Consider the following 21,315-nt stretch of genomic DNA (forward strand, 5'->3'; position numbering starts at 1 on the left):
GTACATGAATGACACTGACCTTTAACCATCAGAGTCTAAGCAGGTGGGGGGACTACTAAGTTATAGCATTGTTTTAAGAAGGTCATACCAAAGATCATTTAGCTCTTTATTTTAAGACCCCTTGAAGTATAAGAGAATATTACAAAAGTTGCAGAACATTTGAGGGCCTTACAAAACGCATTGAATAACAGATTCACTACATGGAACAGAGATTCTCCCGTAAAATAGGAAGTTTGTTTTGAAGTGGTTGTACTCAGAGATGCAAGAAAGGTCAGGAAACACTTTTTTTTTTTTTAAACACCATATATTTTTTAAACAGTCTCCATATAAACGTCGATTCATTTTTTCAACTGGTACCGAGGGACCTTCAGTCGAGTTTGTAAGGCAAACCGTTCTGACTCTACAGATGATTTTGTGAGAAGACTGATTTTTCGGGATGTCTCATGATCTGACAAACGCAGACTTTTTTAATGGAGATTTTTGTATTATGCTAATTAAAACCACAAAGCAGATACAATTCAAACTAAATATTTTATTATATCACATCAAAAACATTTGCCTCAATCACATTTACCTGATATCTGTGCAACACTGACCAGGTTTCCATCCAACCTTTTTATTTGAGTAAAGTACAGGTCTGATAAAAAAAAAAAATGACAGGCCTGATAGAAACAGAAAATTGTAATTAAAATGACTTACGCGAGAAATATCAGTGGAAATGCTTTTATGAGCAAATATTGATAAAATAACAATTATATTGAAGTCAACTGAGTCACACAATGATATGTGCGGTTATCCCACTGCAACTCATCAGGAAAGCATGCAGTTTATTAGTCTACAGATTAAGCAAGTTAAGACTTCACAGGGAGGTGAAAGTGCATGGTGATGAGCTTGATGCTTGTCTGCCGTTTGACCCCAAAAAATTCTCGCTCTTTTGTTTATAATATTCTTATCATGTAAGCTATACGTGCACTAGAGGACACGTGACAATACAAGACTGGACACACTCGGTATACAACTAAAAAATTTTTTTAGAACCATCATTAGATTTAAATGTGATAGAAACACATTTAACTTGCTTTTTTATTTGGTACGTGGGAATTTAACCACATAAGGTATTTTTATGTGCACTGTCATCACGCACAGCATTTGCAACAAGTCAATTTGATGGAAACATCTCATGGGAAAATGCACATTGTTCTAATGCCGATTTTATAATACTCGCATGAAAATCTGTCGCCAATTGGATGGAAACCTAGCTATAGTCGGACAAACAAACTGCTTTACAGACTGAATATTCTCTCTGGTACAGTATACAGCAGCTATCTTCATTTGGGTTAAGAGGGTATTTTGTGCTCTCTTAAGGTAGTAAGGTCTGCGGGGGTAAGGTTTGGGGCAGGAAGGAAGAGCCAGTGTGTGTTCTGAGGGGGAAATGGTCTACTTTTTGGCAGCCTGGAGGCGCTCGCTCACGTTCTCCCAGTTGATGACGTTCCAGATGGCTTTGACATAGTCGGGTCGGACATTCTTGTACTGTAAATAGTAGGCATGCTCCCACACATCAATACCCAGCAGGGGGACCAGACCTGGGGAGAAGAAGAAAACAAACTAAGTAAAATCATTCAACAGTAACTTAACTAGGCATACAGTGCCTTCAGAAAGTGTTCATACCCTTTGACTTATTCCACATTTGTTGTGTTACAGACTGAATTCAAAATGGATTAAACTGCTTTGTATTATCACCCATCCACACAGTAAAATCATGCAAATGTATTGAAAATTAAAAACATAATTTACATAGAGTACCAGTCAAAAGTTGACACCTACTCATTCAAGGGTTCATTATTTTTACTTTTTCTACACTGTAGAATAGTGAAGACATAAGATTATGAAACACAAAAAAGTGTTAAATCAAAATACATTTTAGATTCTTCAACGTAGCCACCCTTGTCTTGACAGCCTTGCACACTCTTGGCATTCTCTCAACCAGCTTCACCTGGAATGTTTTTCCAACAGTCATGAAGGAGTTCCTACATATGCTGAGCACTTGTTGGCTGCCTTTTCTTCGCTCTGCAGTCCAACTCATCCCAAACCATCACAATTGGGTTGAGATTGGGTGATTATGGAGGCCAGACCATCTGATGTAGCACTCCATCACTCATCTTGGTGAAATAGCCCTTACACAGCTTGGAGGTGTGTTGGGTCATTGTCCAGCTGAAAAACAAATGATAGTGGGACTAAGCGCAAACCATCAAACCTTCTCTGTGCTTCACGGTGTGAACCGCACATGCGGAGATCATCCATTCACCTATTCAGCGTCTCACATGGCAGTTGGAACCAAAAATCAGAAAATCTGTCCTTTTGGTCACTCCAACAATAATGTCCATTGCTCGTGTTTCTTGGCCCAAGCAAGTCTCTTCTTATTGGTGTCCTTAAGTAGTGGTTTCTTTGCAGCAATTAGACCATGAAGACCTGATTCACGCAGTCTCTGAACAGTTGATGTTGAGATGTGTCTGTTACTTGAACTCTGAAGCATTTCTTTGGACTGCAATTTCTGAGGCTGATAACTCTAATGAACGTATCCTCCACCGCAGAGGTAACTGCGTCGTCCTTGTCTGGGACGGTCCTCATGAGAGCCAGTATTATAGTGCTTGATGGTTTTTGCGACTGCACTTCATGAAACTTTCAAAAGTTCTTAAAATTTTCCAGATTGACAGACATTCATGTCTTAAAGTAATGGACTGTCGTTTCTCTTTGCTTATTTGAGCTGTTCTTGACATAATATGGACTTGGTATTTTAACAAATAGCCCTATCTTCTGTACACCACCCCTACCTTGTCACAACAACTGATTGGCATAAAAGAATTAAGGAAAGAAATTCCACAAATGAACAATGCACTAAAGTTTTTTTTTGTTGTTGTACTGAATACAAAGTGTTATGTTTTGGGCAAATCCAACACATTACTGAGTACCACTCTCCATATTTCTAAGCATAGTGGCGGCTGCATAATGTTATGGGTATGCTTGTAATTGTTAAGGACTGGGGACTTTTTCAGGATATATAAAAAATAAAAATAAAAAATATGGCTTGGTCAAGAAACACGAGCAATGGACATTACTGTTGGAGAGACCAAAAGGACAGATTTCCAAATTTCAGATTTTTGGTTCCAACTGCCATGTCTTTGTGAGACGCTGAGTAGGTGAATGCATGTGCGGTTCCCACCGTGAAGCAGAGGAGGTTTGATGGTTTGCGCTTAGTCCCACTATCATTTGTTTTTCAACTGTACAGAGCACAGTAAATATTCTAGAGGAAAACCTGGTTGTCTGCTTCCCACTAGACACTGGGAAATTAATTCACCTTTCAGCAGGAATATAACCTAAAACACAAGGCCAAATCTACACTGGAGTTGCTTACCAAAAAGACATTGAATGTTCCTGAGTGGCTGAGTTTTTACTCAAATTTAAAATCTATGGCATGACCTGAAAATCGTTGTCTAGCAATGACCAACAACCAATTTTACAGAGCTTGAAGAACTTTGAAAAGAATAATGGGCAAATGTTGCACAATCCAGGTGTGGAAAGCTCTTAGAAACTTACCCAGAAAGACTCACGGCTGTAGTCGCTTCTACAAAGTATTGACTTGGTTGTGAATACTTAAAGTACCAGTCAAAAGTTAACTCCTGAATGAATAGGTGAGTTTCTGTATTTTTAATATTTTCTACATTGCAGAAAAATAGTGAAGACATCAAACTATGAAATACTACATGATTCCATATGTGTTAACTAAAAACAGTGTTAAACAAATCAAAATATATTTTATATTTGAATTTCTTCAAAGTAGCCATCCTTTGCATTGACAGCTTTGCATTTTCTCAACGAACTTCATGAGGTAGTCACATGGAATGCATTTCCATTAACAGGTGTGCCTTGTTGCAAACAGGATGCAGGTTTTGGAATATTTTTATTTTGTTAAGGCTTCCTTTTCACTCTGTCAATTAGGTTAGTTTTGTGAAGTAACTAGAATGTTGTTGATCCATCTTCAGTTCTCCAATCACAGCCATTAAACCCGGTTTTAAAGTCACTATTGGCCTCATGGTGAGGTTTTAATTTGTAATCATGACAATTACAACAAAAAACTGAATGATCACTTATTTTAACTTAATATAATAAATCAATCAAATCAATTTAGCCTCAAATAAATAATGAAACGTTCAATTTGGTTTAAATAATGCAAAAACAAAGTGTTGGAGAAGAAAGTAAAAGTGCAATATGTGCCATGTAAGAAAGCTAATGTTTAAGTTCCTTGCTCAGAACATGAGAACATATGAAAGCTGGGGGTTCCTTTTAACATGAGTCTTCAATATTCCCAGGTAAGACGTTTTAGGTTGTAGTTATTATAGGACTATTTCTCTCTATACCATTTGTATTTCATTAACCTTTGACTATTTGATGTTCTTATAGGCACTTTAGTATTGCCAGTGTAACAGTATAGCTTCCGCACCTCTCCTCACTCCTGAGCCCCTGGGCTCAAACCAGGAACACAACGACAACAGCCACCCTCGAAGCAGCGTTACCCATGCAGAGCAAGGGAACAACCACTCCAAGTCTCAGAGCGAGTGACATTTGAAACGCTATTAGCGCACACCCCGCTAACTAGCAAGCCATTTCACATCGGTTACACAAGCCTAATCTCGGGAGTTGATTGACTTCAAGCCTAACAGCGCAATGCTTGATGGACAACAAAGAGCTGCTGGCAAAACGCACAAAGTGCTATTTGAATGAATGCTTACGAGCCTGCTGCTGCCTACCACCGTTCAGTCAGACCGGTCTATCAAATCAGACTTAATTATAACATAATTATACACAGAAATACGAGCTTTAGGTCATTAATATGGTTGAATCCGGAAACTACCATCTCAAAAACAAGACGTTTATTCTTTCAGTGAAATACGGAACCGCTCCGTATTTTATCTAACGGGTGGCATCCATTAGTCTAAATATTCCTGTTACATTGCACAACCTTCAATGTTATGTCATAATTACGTAAAATTCTGGCAAATTAGGCGGCCCAAACTGGCCCAAAACTTGAAATCGGCCCTAATTACTCTGCCATTCCGATTAAATCGGTCGACCTCTACCATCTACCAATAGGTACCCTTCTTTGCCAGGCATTGGAAAACCTCCCTGGTCTTTGTGGTTGAATCTGTGTTTAAAATTCACTGCTCAACTGAGGGGACCTTACAGACAGAGACATACACAGACACACAATTGAATACGGAAGTTCACATACACTTAGGTTGGAGTCATTAACACTAGTTTTTCAACCACTCCACACATTTCTTGTTAACAAGCTATAGTTTTGGCAAATCAGTTAGGACATTACTTTGTGCATGACACGAGTCATTTTTCCAACAATTGTTTACAGACAGATTATTTCATTGTATCACAATTCCAGTGGGTAAGAAGTTTACATACACTAAGTTGACTGTGCCTTTAAAAAGCTTGGAAAATTCCAGAAAATGATCTCATGGCTTTAGAAGCTTCTGATAGGCTAATTGACATCATTGAGTCAATTGGAGGTGTACCTGTGGATGCATTTGAAGGCCTACCTGCTGACCTCCACAAGTCTGGTTCATCCTTGGGAGCAATTTCCAAATGCCTAAAAGTACCACGCTCATCTGTACAAACAATAGTACGCAAGTATAAACACCCTGGGACAACGCAGCCATCATGCCGCTCAGGAAGGAGACGCGTTCTGTCTCCTCGAGATGAACGTACTAGGACCTTGAAGATGCTGGAGGAAACGGGTACAAAAGTATCTATACCCACAGTGAAACGAGTCCTATATCGACATGACCTGAAAGGCCACTCGGCAAGGAAGAAGCCACTGCTCCAAAACCACCATAAAAAAGCCAGACTACGGTTTGCAACTGCACATGGGGACGAAGGTTGTACTTGTTGGAGAAATGTCCTCTGGTCTGATGAAACAAAAATAGAACTGTTTGGCCATAATGACCATCGTCATGTTTGGAGGAAAAAGGGGGAGGCTTGCAAGCTGAAGAACACCATCCCGTCCGTGAAGCACGGGGGTGGCAGCATCATGTTGTGGGGATGCTTTGCTGCAGGAGGGACTGGTGCACTTCACAAAATAGATGGCATCATAAGGAGAAATATTATGTGGACATATTGAAGCAACATCTCAAGACATCAGTCTGGAAGTTAAAGCTTGGTCGCAAATGGGTCTTCCAAATGGACAATGACCCCAAGCATACTTCCAAAGTTGTGGCAAAATGGCTTAAGGACAACAAAGTCAAGGTATTGGAGTGGCCATCACAATGCCCTGACCTCAATCCTATAGAAAATGTGTAGGCAGAACTGAAAAAGCATGTGCGAGCACGGAAGCCTACAAACCTGACTCATTTACACCAGCTCTGTCAGGAGGAATGGGCCAAAATTCACCCAACTTATTGTGGGAAGCTTGTGGAAGGCTACACAAAATGTTTGACCCAAGTTAAACAATTTAAAATGTATTTGGCTAAGGTGTATGCAAACCTCCGACTTCCAACTGTATGTGTGAGGCACAGAGAAGGTTGTCATTCCAAAATCATGTTTAACACTATTACTGCACACAGTGAGTCCAAGCTACTTATGTGACTTGTTAAGTACATTTTAGTCCTGAACTTATTTAGGCTGAATACTTATTGACTCATGACATTTCAGCTTTTAATGTTTATTTAATTTGTCAACATTTCTCAAAACATAATGCCACTTTGATAATATGGAGCATTGTGTGTAGACCAGTGTCAAAAACACCTCAATTTAAGGTCTGAATTTAAAATGGATTAACACAACAAAATGTAGAAAAAGTCCAGGGGTGTTAATACTTACTGAAGGCACTGTATGTTAGGGATGCACGATATCGGTGAACATAGAGTAGGACGATATTAGCTAAAAATGTCAACATCGGTATCGGCCCGAGGTCTAGTTTAACACCAATGTTAACAACCGATGTCAAAGCTACCGTGCATACCTATATAAAGTAGGTACATGACGTAATGACGCCACGTAACATTTTGCGGTACACGGGCAACACAGCATTCCTAACCTAGCCCACAATGTATGCTGTGTGGATCGAGCAGTCATTTCAAAGAGTAAGAAAATTTCAGCGAGACAACTCAAAAGGTAAAAAGCATTAAAGCCAAGACAATAGCATTCATTGCCCTTGACAATCAAACACTCTGTTGAGGGCGCTGTTGGCTTTCGCCGACTGGTCAGGCACCGGTACACACTACCAAGTACGCTATTTTTCAGATGTTGCCCAACCCGAGGTTCACAGTAACTCGCTATTAGCTTCACAACATACATACTATGGAACGCCATTTGGTTCTATGCGTGTCAAAAAAGATACATTAGCACTGTCAAAGCTGTACAAAAAGTCTGCAAACTAGCAAACTCCGGCCACGAACGATGTGTTTACAATACTGCGTTGGTAAGAAAGCATCATTTGTTCGACCGCAACTTCTGGGGTAGCACCAATACATCCAGCCTGAAAACAATGACCAGTAGAAAGTGCAGTCATTTTCATTATTCTTAGCAATGATTTAGGAATCCTTGTGAGTAAGTATTAGCTCGGTTGCAACTTGTTGTTCTCCTATTGAAATTGAACTTCAGTTCATGAAAATAAATAGATAGCCAGCCCCTTAACCCTGTTGCCCAAAGATAATGTTATTAGCAGCCAGCTTGCTTCATCTGGCTAATGAGGCTCGACCGGACCGGGTTATGTGTTGTGAAGCTAGCCACAATAAGGATTAGGAATAAGTGGAATTTGCAGTTTGCCTTCAAAATAAATGTAATTGACAGTGATGCAAATTAATACAAATAGAATTATACCATACTTTTATTTTGAAGGCTTACCACAAAGTCCACTATTGTGGCAAATTCTTATTGTGGCTAGCTTCACATAGATGGGTCCGACCAGCATTAATCAAATAAGAACTTTCATAAATAGGGTTATTGTAGATTGTTGTTTTTGGGGAAGAACATTGTTTGCATCCATGAGCTAGCTATCTTTATGACCATCTGTTCCACAATAACATCAGTCTAGTTAGGAAATTAATTGCAATCTAACAAATGAAAGCATATGCTTAACATATTTTTAGTTTTGGCATTCAAAAATGTGTTTTGAATGCGCGAGACAACTTTACCAGCATCATAGCACACGTATCGATTTGACATATGAAATACGAGTGATAGTGTAATAACTACGTAACAAATGTATGAACACGTTAAATTGTGACATGCAGTCATATTCAGGTCTTGATTGGTCAAATAGTGTTATTTGACACGACAAAGTGTTATTTTACATGTATCTTTTTTGACACGCAAAGACCCAAACGGCGTTCCATAGAAATCCTGGTTGAGAATGAAATGACTGAACAACGAAACAGCACAGCAAGTGAAAGAAATAGGTTTTGATTATGTTTTACTGGTAATGGGAACATATGTAAATGCCTACAAAATAACTTTTTGGTCAGTGTGGTGTGTGTGACCTTTATTTAACTAGCCACGTCAGTTAAGAACAAATTCTTATTTACAATGTCGGCCCGGACAACGCTGGGCCAATTGGGACTCCCAATCAGGGCCAGATGTGCTACAGCCTGGATTCGAACCAGGGACTGTAGTGACACCTCTTGCAATGAGATGCAGTGCCTTAGACCACTGCGTCCATGTGTGTGTTAACTATACTAGAATGCTTAAAAGGAGGCAAAGAATGTTAAATATCGGTATCAGGTTTTTTGGAAGGGAAAATATCGGATATCGATCAAAAATGTAATAGGTGCATTACTACTGTATGTCATTCACTGGCTCTATACCCTTGTTTGAGCGCCAGACAGACATGAACAAGATAACATATAACAGTACTGGGACCTGGCCAGTAGCCACTGACCTGTGGTTCCCTGCAGTGGGTCTTGATTAGGGCAGGCTGTGATACGGAGCTTCCCGCTCTCCCTGTCGAAGCCCAGCCATCCCCAGCCTGAGCCCTGGACCGCCACAGTGGCGGCAGACATCTTGTCCTTCAATGCCTGGAAGGAACCAAAGTCACGGTTGATGGCCGCAGCCAGCTCACCTGTGACAGGATGGACAAACAAAGAATGATCAGACTGATGAATTACATACAAGTTTCCAATGGGTTTCCCATAACAGCAATTTAGCAAATTCAGGAAAGAGTCTGAATTGAAAATGCAAGTGGAACATATAGGCCATTGTTGCTACTTTCCCACAAATTGTATAAACCGTGATAGTTGCAAATTATAATATACAACAACTTGTGAAGAATAGTTCAAGTAAAAGATCAGGGGAAAGAAGTTTCTCAAACTGCTGCTTCAAACTCCCAATAGTGCTGCTCAACATGTAGTCTTGAGAGGCCTTCTAAATCTGGAAGTCTGGAGAACTTGAGTATTGGATGTTATGTTTTAATGGGCACAGTGGCTGTTAACACAGATTTGATTGGCTCTGCATACATCTGACGTTTCCCCTCAGAAGAGGCATGTCCTATTTGTTTTGTCCAACTCTCTTTTCTTACCGGCTCTGATTTTTTTTGTAGCCTATGCTGCATTATTTTGGGGATCTTATGCTAGCTAGATTGATGCAAGTCAGAAAAAAATCTTAAATACCACCTCTGTTCAGAGCTCCACCCACACAAAAATCTTCCTTCCAAAAACTACCCCAGGCTTTGAACAACGTGAGAGAAGCCTGATGTTCCGAGGCTACTCACCCTGTGGTTCTCCACCGCCATTTGGAGAGAGGTTTGTCCAGAAGATGGTGTGGTTGATGTGGCCTCCTCCATTAAACCTCAGAGCAGGCTGGAGAGAAACCTGTGCTGTCACATCACCTGAAATACATCACATGTACACATGCAGGTAACAGATTGGCTACACACTACAAGTGTAAATACAGGACAGGTATGCATTTATGGCTCAATTAAATGTTCAAAAAGGAACCTCATCCAGTAACTACAAAATCCCTAATATCACCACTTTTTCTAAATCACTAATATCTTAAGCAGCAGGCTTTCCTCTCACCTTTGGCCAGTGCCTCCTGGTACTTCTCCTCTGTGACGTTGAGGTTGTTAACATAGGTGGCGTGGTGCTTGCTGTGGTGGAGCTGCATGATCTCTGCATTGATGTGGGGCTCCAGGGCTCCATAGTCGTAGGTCAGGTCAGGGAGCGAGTGCTTCCATCTGGCTGCCACCGTGCCCAGGACTGGGGTCAAGGTGGCAGCACACCTAAAACCACCAGGAAATAGAGATGTCAATGTCATGTCATTCCCATCCGTGGGAAATGTAATCAAGCATAAGCAGTAAAACTGTTTTCAGCTCAACCAGCTGCAAGCCAGCTTCCATTTAGAAGCAGCTCGTGGCCCCAGCCGACAGCCTGGGAAGAGGTTAGATTACATTTGTCTAAGATTAACAAGCTACTTGTGTTGAGAATAGATAGTAACTTGCTCAAATCCTGGCAGATGAGATAAAAAAGAACGTTAGCTATAGTATATAATGAAGTTGCCTGTTGCGGCCTGAGCAAGGTGTTGAGTTGTCAAGTCAAGGGGGCAAGGCCTGACTCATGATGCTGTCTATTACAAACAAGGCAATAAACACAAGTGTCAAACCCAATGCCAGGGTGTATAGCTAATATTGACAACTTTTACGCATACTTGTTGGCCGACCACATGCACATAAGACCATATTCAATCAATCCCTATACCAGTCTGCTGTTCCCACATGCTTCAAGAGGGCCACCATTGTTCCTGTTCCCAAGAAAGCTAAGGTAACTGAGCTAAACGACTACCGCCCCGTAGCACTCACTTCCGTCACCATGAAGTGCTTTGAGAGACTAGTCAAGGACCATATCACCTCCACCCTACCTGACACCCTAGACCCACTCCAATTTGCTTACCGCCCAAATAGGTCCACAGACGATGCAATCTCAACCACACTGCACACTGCCCTAACCCATCTGGACAAGAGGAATACCTATGTGAGAATGCTGTTCATCGACTACAGCTCGGCATTCAACACCATAGTACCCTCCAAGCTCGTCATCAAGCTCGAGACCCTGGGTCTCGACCCCGCCCTGTGCAACTGGGTACTGGACTTCCTGACGGGCCACCCCCAGGTGGTGAGGGTAGGTAACAACATCTCCACCCCGCTGATCCTCAACACTGGGGCTCCAAAAGGGTGCGTTCTGAGCCCTCTCCTGTACTCCCTGTTCACCCACGACTGCGTGGCCACGCACGCCTCCAACTCAATCATCAAGTTTGCGGACGACACAACAGTGGTAGGCTTGATTACCAACAACGACGAGACGGTCTACAGGAAGGAGGTGAGGGCCCTCGGAGTGTGGTGTCAGGAAAATAACCTCACACTCAACGTCAACAAAACTAAGGAGATGATTGTGGACTTCAGGAAACAGCAGAGGGAACACCCCCCTATCCACATCGATGGAACAGTAGTGGAGAGAGTAGCAAGTTTTAAGTTCCTCGGCATACACATCACAGACAAACTGAATTGGTCCACCCACACAGACAGCATCGTGAAGAAGGCGCAGCAGCGCCTCTTCAACCTCAGGAGGCTGAAGAAATTTGGCTTGTCACCAAAAGCACTCACAAACTTCTACAGATGCACAATCGAGAGCATCCTGGCGGGCTGTATCACCGCCTGGTACGGCAACTGCTCCGCCCTCAACCGTAAGGCTCTCCAGAGGGTAGTGAGGTCTGCACAACGCATCACCGGGGGCAAACTACCTGCCCTCCAGGACACCTACACCACCCGATGTTACAGGAAGGCCATAAAGATCATCAAGGACATCAACCACCCGAGCCACTGCCTGTTCACCCCGCTATCATCCAGAAGGCGAGGTCAGTACAGGTGCATCAAAGCTGGGACCGAGAGACTGAAAAACAGCTTCTATCTCAAGGCCATCAGACTGTTAAACAGCCACCACTAACATTGAGTGGCTGCTGCCAACACACTGACACTGACTCAACTCCAGCCACTTTAATAATGGGAATTGATGGGAAATGATATAAATATATCACTAGCCACTTTAAACAATGCTACCTTATATAATGTTACTTACCCTACATTATTCATCTCATATGCATACGTATATACTGTACTCTATATCATCGACTGCATCCTTATGTAATACATGTATCACTAGCCACTTTAACTATGCCACTTTGTTTACATACTCATCTCATATGTATATACTGTACTCGATACCATCTACTGTATCTTGCCTATGCTGCTCTGTACCATCACTCATTCATATAGCCTTATGTACATATTCTTTATCCCCTTACACTGTGTATAAGACAGTAGTTTAGGAATTGTTAGTTAGATTACTTGTTGGTTATTACTGCATTGTTGGAACTAGAAGCACAAGCATTTCGCTACACTCGCATTAACATCTGCTAACCATGTGAATGTGACAAATAAAATTTGATTTGATTTCTGCTTACCAACTTGTTGAAACGGTTTGATAAACGAAGAGATTACTGTCAGTCATTTCTGAATTGCCAGTAACACGCTGGGTAATGCTTATCGTTATATGGGAGTAGCTAACGTTACCTACTAGCTAGCTACTAGTAACTATTAAAAGGTGACTACTAACACAAGCTAGCTAAACAGCTATAACAATCATCACGTAAAACAAACAACGTAACAATAGCAACGTTCGTCTGTTATCGCCCTTCATCGTGTATAAATCATGGCTTGTTACCGAATGGATAACATCATTGCATTTTGTAGTTTTACCTGCGGACTTGACCCAATCTGCTTAACATGCTCATGTTTCTTCACACCGTATGCGCTGTTCACCGTTCAGAATAGAAGTAGAACTGCCCTTGAAATTCAACATCACTGTTAGAAGATACCATATCAGTACGTGGGGGTGGCATCGGATACGTATTTATTTATACACACACATTTTACTAGAAAACCGTATACAATCAAACATTATTTGTACTGTATACTTACGATAACGTTTAGTGCAAAAGGGATTAGCTACATTGTGCAGAATAAAAACATTTCGAGCGTTAGAACGCTATTCCATATCATAGTTCCACCCATCCCATTTTTGCTTCCGGATGGCCTTGACTTTTTTTTTTTTTTTTTTTTACCCAAGCTGCATTTCTCAGGTTTAGCAAACTTGACAGGTGAACTCTTGTAATTAATGACTGGTTTACATTTTAAAACAATATTGTTGAATGTTACATTAAAACAGAATTCAACTGATTACACTTCAACACATTAACTTTCCAGCTAGCCAACTAATGACAGGAACCTACAGCAATGCATGTTTTGAGACCCGTTTTTTTTTTTTAGCATTTTCTGAAGATGTTGAAAAACTATTTATCTGGCAAATTCAAAACATGTCTAATCTAAATGGTTTGGATGGATAGTAATTGAAGTTGATGTTGTTCTGTAGTGACAAAGTTAGCTAGCCTAACATGTCTGATAGCATCATGTTAACTCAGCCCGCCCCTTCAGCACTGTAGCAACGAGAGAGCTTTGATGCGCTGCTGTGGTTGCCATCGTCTCTCGGATGATGGCGGCGACACCGAATCCCTACCGTGGCGAATTCGAATAACAATAATTAAGTTAGAAACCAATTTAAATCGGATTGTAACGTTGCATATTAGTGCTAAGGCGGTCAACACATACTGGTTTCGAATATTGAAGGAAACGGGTCCGGTAAGTGTTCATTTGCTGCAGGGTTTTGCGAACACTGAGTCCGCGAAAGGAAGAGGAACGCGAATTTTGCAGGGGGAGAGTCTGGAGTCTCTGCTTTCTCCGCCATTTTGTGACAACAAGAAGCAGAACACGATAACCGACAGGTAGCTAACGTTAGCTGAACATTTTTGGTTAAACAGTTTTAAAGGCGATGCACATTTTATACATTTACTTGATATCATCCTTAAAAGTAGGTAACATATCGTTAGACTGAATTCCAAGGTAGCTTGTAAGTCTGACGTGGGCCAAATGTGAGGTGTTAGTTATTTTGTTTTCTTGTCGAGACATGCGAACGTTAGCTAATGTAACAGTTGGCTGGCCATTGCGTATTATCCTGCTAATTAATGTTTTAAAATAAAAAACACATGAATGGAATTGCTATCACGTTTATCGATTATAACAAAGAATCAGAGTTGTAATAGAAGTCCGGTTTTAACTAGCTAACGTTAGGTGGCTAAACGTAACGTTAGCCAGTTAAGCTAGAACAGTAGCAAACTAGCTAATGTTACGTGTTGTGGATTTGCACTGTTAACGTGGGAGATGCATGAGGACTAGCTAGCTAACGTTAGAACTAAAGCAAACAAAGAGAATGGATGAGACTGACACACGCACATTCAAATATTTGAATACTTCAAGCTTACTATCAACTGCAGCTAGTTTGTTTATTATGGTAACAATAGCAATTTCGCTAGCTAGTTAACATAATCCTTTTAGAGAGAACCTATAAACATGCCACTTTTTATACAGCCCCGACAGGACATGACTTTTTCCCAGTAATTTAGAATAACTAGCTTAATATCATGGTTAGCGAAAATGGTCTCTAACCCATTATTTTATACCTTAATGCCCATAGCTTGTTACGGAAAGTAACTTCCAGAATATTTGCTTGATCTGCTGTAGCAGCTCGTATCATTTTTTAATGGCTTGCTCTTGAAACTTCAACTCAATTAATTGGTACTTTTACTTCCCTTTCAGAGCTCAGAATGACAAATGAGGAACCTCTTCCAAAGAAGGTGAGAGGGTGCCTCTATATGTTAACCAATATTCCAGTATTGACAAGTTATATGCAGCTAAAGCCAATAACTTGCTGACTCTTTCCCATCTTCATTCAGGTTCGCCTCAGTGAATCTGACATGAAGACCCTGACCAGAGAGGAACTGTGTGTGAGGTAAATAGATAACACTATTGTTAGATGGGGGAGGGTGGGATGATTGTTTCTGTTTGGATGTGATAACAAGTGTGTTCATGTTTACTATTGGTCCTTTAGGTGGAACCAACATGAAGCCTACGTCCAGATCCTGGAGGCAAAATATGCTGATCTGAATTGTAAGTGCCCCAAACAATGTAGGCCTACTCCAACATTTTACCAAGTCATCATTCAATACAATAAGAGTGTCAGCTGTTGATAGGAAAGGATTGTCCTATGTTTTTAGTGGTAGGCTTTGGGTATCAGTTTCGCATTTTAGAACACATACCCACACTTAACACCTTTTTTAAGTTTGTTTTTGTTTGTGTTGATGGCTCCTTTTCAGTTGACACAGATTAACTGTGCATTGTTTCTCTCCACTCACCGTCTCAGCGAACGATGTGACTGGGCTGAAGGAGTCTGAGGAGAAGCTGAAGCAGCAGCAGCAGGAGGCGTCACGCAGGGAGAACATCCTAGTCATGCGGCTCGCAACCAAGGAGCAGGAAATGCAAGAGTGTACAGTAAGTATCCCACTGCAATACTTCCTGCTGTTTTTCTAAATGAGGGGACTAGGGGATATGTAGGCCTATTTTAGTAACAATGTTTGTCACGCAGTAGACCTCAACTTTTTGGATATAAGTGTAGGTATTGACCTTAGTCTAAGTCCTATTCCCAAGCTGTGCTGGGAAAGGGGGGTACAGTATAGCAGAGTTTCCACCTTATCAATGGTTTGTCAATAGTTTACCCCTCCCCGCTCGCCCCAAGTCTTTAGTGTCATACTCCTGAAAATAATATTACGATATTGTCAAAACGATACAATATATCGTAAAATAATGTTTTGTTTTTTTAATGATATCCCTAATATGTAACTGTATCGATTCCCTCCCCCCCCCCCATATCACTAAGGCCCCTGAAGTCTTGCTTGTCAGACCTCTCACTCTCTGAATGACTGCATAGCGGCTCACTCAACAGAAAATGCCATTCCTTCTGTCGGGCAACTGAGTTCAATCAAACTGACTTGGCCAGTTTGGTGCATAAAATGTTACGCAGAGTTATAGTGTACAAGATGAGTCCAGTCCCACACTTAGGCTAATCATCCCAAAGTTGTCTTTCACGCTGTAGTTTAACAGGAAGGTGTCTTTTGAAAGCAACCTATTTTCATTAATGATTTACAAAGTGGAATAAATAGCGTGTAAGCATGACTTTGTTCAGCTACAGTAATGGGGACTGTGCTTTTATAGCTCAATTATTAGCCACATCCATTGCCTCTTGTGTAAATTAAGTCAATGTATTTTTAACTTTCAGAAGCTTAAGGAGGGATTTTTCTATGTTGAGTTTATGTGCTTGTGCCTTTGACACTTATCTCTTTCAACCTGCAGACCCAGATCCAGTACCTCAAGCAAGTCCAGCAACCCAGTGCCGCCCAACTGCGCTCATCAATGGTAGACCCGGCCATCAACTTATTTTTCCTCAAAATGAAGGGAGAACTGGAACAGACTAAAGACAAACTGGAGCAGGCCCAAAATGAACTGAGTGCCTGGAAATTTACACCAGATAGGTAAAGACAATCAAAATAACTCCCCCTCCTCCTCCCACCCCCACAAAAAAGTCAAGACCTCCTCACACCCCCCACCCCCTCTGCAGGCATGCAGGAATCATGGTGGGGGGGGATGGCTGAAAAATGCTGTACTCACCACAAGACTCAGACTTTACCAAATACACAAAAAACAAACTGCCATCCATGTTTTGTGTACTCTTTTACTGTCCCCCAGCTACATATCACATAATCTAAACTGAATGAAAAAAACAGTATGGTCAGGTGACACTTGTGTTTCAGCTCTCTCACCCCCCCTCACCGTCCAGGGGCCCTGAAGGAGTCGGGACTGTTCCTGAAGAGGTGGTCACGTCCGACACGGATATGCCTCCCACCGCCCCTCTCTCAGCCCAAGCCAGACAGTTGCCTTATTAAATGAGGGGGGAGGTTGTTATGGTGGAGATTGAGGCAGTCTTGGGCAAACTGCTGGAGCAGGGAGAGCACCCTTAGCCTAAATAACCAATTGAACATTTAAAGACAATGCCCCGCTAGCTAAAGACATTTAAGTGGAAAACGCCACACCCATACCCACTAGTGCTCCTGAGACTCTAAGACTCTTGGACAGATTGTAGAATACAATGAAAATACTGTGGGAAAGGTTCTAGGATAAACTGTAATACTTTCTAGGGAGGAGCCAGTAGAATGTTTAAGACTCTGGGGGAGGAGCCAGACCCTCGGTCCAGAATTGACTATGGTTGAGGCGTGCGTGAGCGAGGGTCTGATTGTCTGTGTCTTTGACCGTGGGCCCCACATACGGGTAGAGTGTATTTACATGTTTTATTTTGTGAGTTGCCTCTTATGTTTCTGTTTAATTTACTTTCCTCTTTTTGATTCTCTTAAATACTCTTGCACTGCAGTGTGTGAGACATTTGCTCTGTTCGATTTGGTGACCTAGAAAAAAAATAACATTCAGTAGGCTACATTATTTTGATGCTTGATGTTTCCAAATTGTTCATTGTAAAATGTACACACTGCAGTTGGTGCTTGAGTGACATTTTCTCATAATGATTACAAATGTGTGAAACAAGTAATGCTACCACTTCATGAGAATGTATTTATTCAGTCCAATATGATATTGTTCTTTATGTATTTATGTTGTTGACCTCACACTACCTCCCCCCTAGCAACCGTAAACCTTTTTATGGTTCGGGGGGTGGTTCCATTCCAGTTGACATTTCACGGATGTCATTAATTGGAGAAATTGTAATTTATCGGCAATATGCAATTCATTGATTGGTTTTTCAATTCCAAACAGAGCAATAAACAGCCTTGGATATCTGGCCATCAATATAGTTACAACACTCGTGGTGGGAACAACTCGTAAAATTACTATTATGCTGTATTCACCACAAGACTCTAGCAATGATGGGTATGATCCATTGGAAGTAGTTTTCTTTAAAAGAAGCAACATTTTATGTTTTTGATGGCAAGCAAGAAGAATTGATAGCCCTTGACCTTTTCAGGTAGCAACCAGAGTAACACGATTGTGTGTTTTCTAATCGTTTAGACTTCAAATCCACTATCAGCTGCTCATCCAGTTTCTCCTAAGAATGTCTGGTTTTTATTTTTCCAATACCTGGCTAACGTCATTCTATTGATGGTCAAAAATACTTGTTCGAAGTGGTAAAGCTGAATGCAACATCCTTGTCAGACAATGCATTGTTGTCAAGTATTACGAAATGTAATCTCAAATCTCATCGGTTGCCTCTCACAGTTCATTTTCAATAGTATGATTTTCACACATGCTTCTGGAACCAGTGTCCAAGCTGCTGTGTTTTTAGGAAGTATCTATAGTCTGTTGCGACATGCAGTGTTCCTAGGTTTTAAGTGACGTGGTGACTTCTGAAGTTGATTTCTCTGGCTGCCATGATTCCTCTGAAATGTCAATGCAATTTAAGCATGTGTTTTCCTTGTTTAAAAGAGTCAGCAGAGGATGCTTTGCAGTGGTTAGTGCATTATTACCTCAGGTGATCTTGTCCAAGTTGCTGACTGAGTAATACTCACACCATTAGAAGCTGGTCGGTTGTGACAGACTATGATTTCTTTGGGTCTAATTTGCTGTTGAAAGTACAATTTGGGTGTGTAGAAGCCAAATATACGGTTGCTGTAATTGGGTACTTTAACTTGGTTCTCATCCTGCTGACTAGGCGCCCACCTGTAGTAGTAAAATGTGCATGGGGTACTCAAAAGGTAAAGGTACTGCTGCTGCATAAGAATGTTATTTTATCGGAATGTGCATCTATGCTATCGTTGCTGGTATCCTTTGCCAAGTCCAAACGGTCTCCGGTATCTGTAACTGTACTACTTTGGAAAATGGAAACTTGCTTTATGGATAGGCAAGATTCATAGTGTTAGTGGATGGGTGGGTAGGTTGGTGTTCCATGTCCTATTTTTATTTTATTTTTGCAGTCGTTCTGCACATCAGAAGATCTCAATGTGGTACCTGCAATGTTAAACACCTCTTCAAGCAATGTGAGGTGATCTGATAATCTACAGAGCTTGACTGCATAAATTATAACCTGGAACACCACCATAGTGACCACCTAGTTAGGTCACTGGACTGATTGGGCTGTCCTTGCCTGAGGGTGGCATTTGGCTGTGCCCTGGGTCATTGTGTGATGTGAGGCCTGTCTCCCTTGCAGCCAGACGGGGAAGAAGCTAATGGCCAAGTGCCGGATGCTGATCCAGGAGAACCAGGAGCTGGGGAGGCAGCTGTCCCAGGGACGTATCGCCCAGTTGGAGGCAGAGCTGGCCCTGCAGAAGAAGTACAGCGAGGAGCTCAAGAGCAGCCAAGATGGTGAGAACACAACAGCCCACCTCCATCTACTCAGACCTGGGTTCAAATAGTATCCATAAAAAAATGTAAGCTTTAAATGTTAAATTTCAGCACAGTGACAGCCCATGTGTGCTTTGTAGCTCCCCAGGTTATTAATCTGTGCTACAGTAAAGTGTGATCTGTAACCTCTGCATTGGAGGAGCTATATGCTCCTCTGCGTGTATTCAGCAGACCTGTACATTCAGATGCAAGAGCTTTTGTTAAGGCATTTGTTAGACATGTTTCTAATATTCAGTGGATTTTCCTCCTGGCCAAAAAAAAAAAAATGTTAGCCCCAGGTAAATTAAGGCAGTCTTTCTTGAACCTGACTGCGTCCGATTTCCCTATGTTCTGACCTGTGTCTTTGTCTGTTTTCATCCATCCCAGAGTTGAACGATTTCATCATCCAGCTGGATGAGGAAGTAGAGGGCATGCAGAGCACCATCCTGGTCCTCCAGCAGCAGCTCAGGGAGACCCGTCAGCAGCTCTCCCAGAACCCAGCTCAGGCTGCCTCTGCCGGGGCAGGCCCCAGCAGGACTTCACCCTCCGCCGAGCCCCCCAACCAGCCCGAGCAGCCCTCCGCCCAAGCCGGGAAAGACTGCGGAAGGGTCTCCAACGGCCCAAGCAACGGCAGCTCGTCCTCCCAGAGGGGTGCGGCGACCACCCCCAGCCTGTACCGCGAGGTCAGCAGCACAGAGGAAGACTTTCCCCCGTCCCCCATGGTCTCCAGCCCCGGTGAGGGCGAGACGAAACTCTCCAACCACTCAGAGGAGGCAGCGGGGGGCCAGACTGGTGGCAGTGCAGGGGGTACAGCAGCAGGGGGGTTCGGGAGCCAGCTGAGCACAGGGTATGAGAGCGTGGACTCCCCGACGGGCAGCGAAACGTCCCTGACGCAGCACTCGAACGACACAGACTCCAACGCCGACCCCCATGAAGACAAGTCTGCCCTGGTCGTCAAGGGGAACAGGACTGCGGGGTCGCGGCAGGCTCAGAACGGCCTGAGCGCGAGCAGTGGCACAGTTTTGTAATGTACTTTATAATAACACGTCATTTGTCTTTTTCTTTTTATACGAGACACAAACGCATAGTTGGTAAAACAGAACTGCTGTCCAGAACTTTTTCTCCTCTCCTTTGCCTATCGTGATACCTCTTCCACAATTTAAAGAAAATAATTGCATTGCTAAACAGGAACATTACGTGAAATTAATTAATGTATGTGCATATGACTTGAGTTTTGTATGATTCAAGCTAGATCTTTTTTTCTTTGGTCTCTTGGTTATTTGAACATGTTGCTTGATAACGTTCTTGTTTGAACTCTTGACAAACTCAAATGATCAAGCATCTGGTGTTGTAGTCATGCTCAATAAAAGTCAAACCACAGTTCACTTTAGTAGCTTTGCAATGTTAAATGATATCTTTTAGATGTTGACTTTTATTTTTTTTTAATCCTTGGCAAATACATTTCTGTTTGACAATGTGTGTCGTTTCTACGCGATGTACCTTGAATTCATTATTCTGACTTCCATCCTTCTCATGTACTGACCAAATATCAATAAAGACTTTTAATATGGTATTGAAATGGATTTTTCTTCTCCCTCTGAACACATGTAAAGCCTTTCCCAAATTAAATTGAAATATATTTCCTATATTCTAGTGAAGCAGATGGTTATCAAGTTCAATTTTGTTTATTAGTTAAGTACAGTGCCTATGCAAGTATTCCGACCCGTTAACTTTCTCCACATTTTGTTACATTACAGCCTTATTTTAAAATGGATGAAATAAAACATTTAAATAATCCACACAATACCCCTTAATGACAAAGTGAAAACAAGTTGGTTGAAATTTTTGCAAATGTATAAATAAAATCTGGTACCTTATTTACATAAATATTCACATCGTTTGCAATGAAACAAAGTTGAGCGCAGGTGCAT

At 41.7% G+C, this 21,315-nt stretch overlaps 2 protein-coding genes and 1 non-coding gene across 4 annotated transcripts; 2 read left to right on the forward strand and 1 right to left on the reverse strand.

The window, feature by feature from the left end:
* Nucleotides 1-512: 512 nt before the first annotated feature.
* On the reverse strand, nt 513-12,916 carry sod2 (superoxide dismutase 2, mitochondrial). The gene is made up of 5 exons (XM_064924807.1): nt 12,812-12,916; nt 10,080-10,282; nt 9,773-9,889; nt 8,945-9,124; nt 513-1,583 (listed from the first exon to the last, which is right to left on the reverse strand). Exons 1-5 carry the CDS (start codon nt 12,844-12,846, stop codon nt 1,438-1,440), a joined length of 681 nt encoding a protein of 226 aa, XP_064780879.1. The 5' UTR covers nt 12,847-12,916; the 3' UTR covers nt 513-1,437.
* A 648-nt stretch (nt 12,917-13,564) lies between these two features.
* LOC135505733 (pre-mRNA-splicing regulator WTAP-like) lies at nt 13,565-20,957 on the forward strand. 2 transcript variants are annotated; one of them, XM_064924808.1, is made up of 8 exons: nt 13,565-13,893; nt 14,765-14,802; nt 14,902-14,957; nt 15,057-15,115; nt 15,369-15,496; nt 16,355-16,533; nt 19,212-19,366; nt 19,772-20,957. In XM_064924808.1, exons 2-8 carry the CDS (start codon nt 14,773-14,775, stop codon nt 20,410-20,412), a joined length of 1,248 nt encoding a protein of 415 aa, XP_064780880.1. In that variant the 5' UTR covers nt 13,565-13,893; nt 14,765-14,772; the 3' UTR covers nt 20,413-20,957. The 2 variants fall into 2 exon arrangements, with proteins under 2 accessions (XP_064780880.1, XP_064780882.1); XM_064924810.1 differs by having other exon boundaries at nt 13,565-13,750.
* LOC135506371 (small nucleolar RNA SNORA22) lies at nt 19,454-19,588 on the forward strand. The gene has a single exon (XR_010450451.1). It is a non-coding gene; the product is annotated as a small nucleolar RNA SNORA22 (small nucleolar RNA).
* Nucleotides 20,958-21,315: the final 358 nt, after the last annotated feature.

This window comes from Oncorhynchus masou, chromosome 19 (assembly GCF_036934945.1).
Source record: "Oncorhynchus masou masou isolate Uvic2021 chromosome 19, UVic_Omas_1.1, whole genome shotgun sequence".
In the NCBI taxonomy this organism is placed as follows: Eukaryota; Metazoa; Chordata; class Actinopteri; order Salmoniformes; family Salmonidae; genus Oncorhynchus; species Oncorhynchus masou.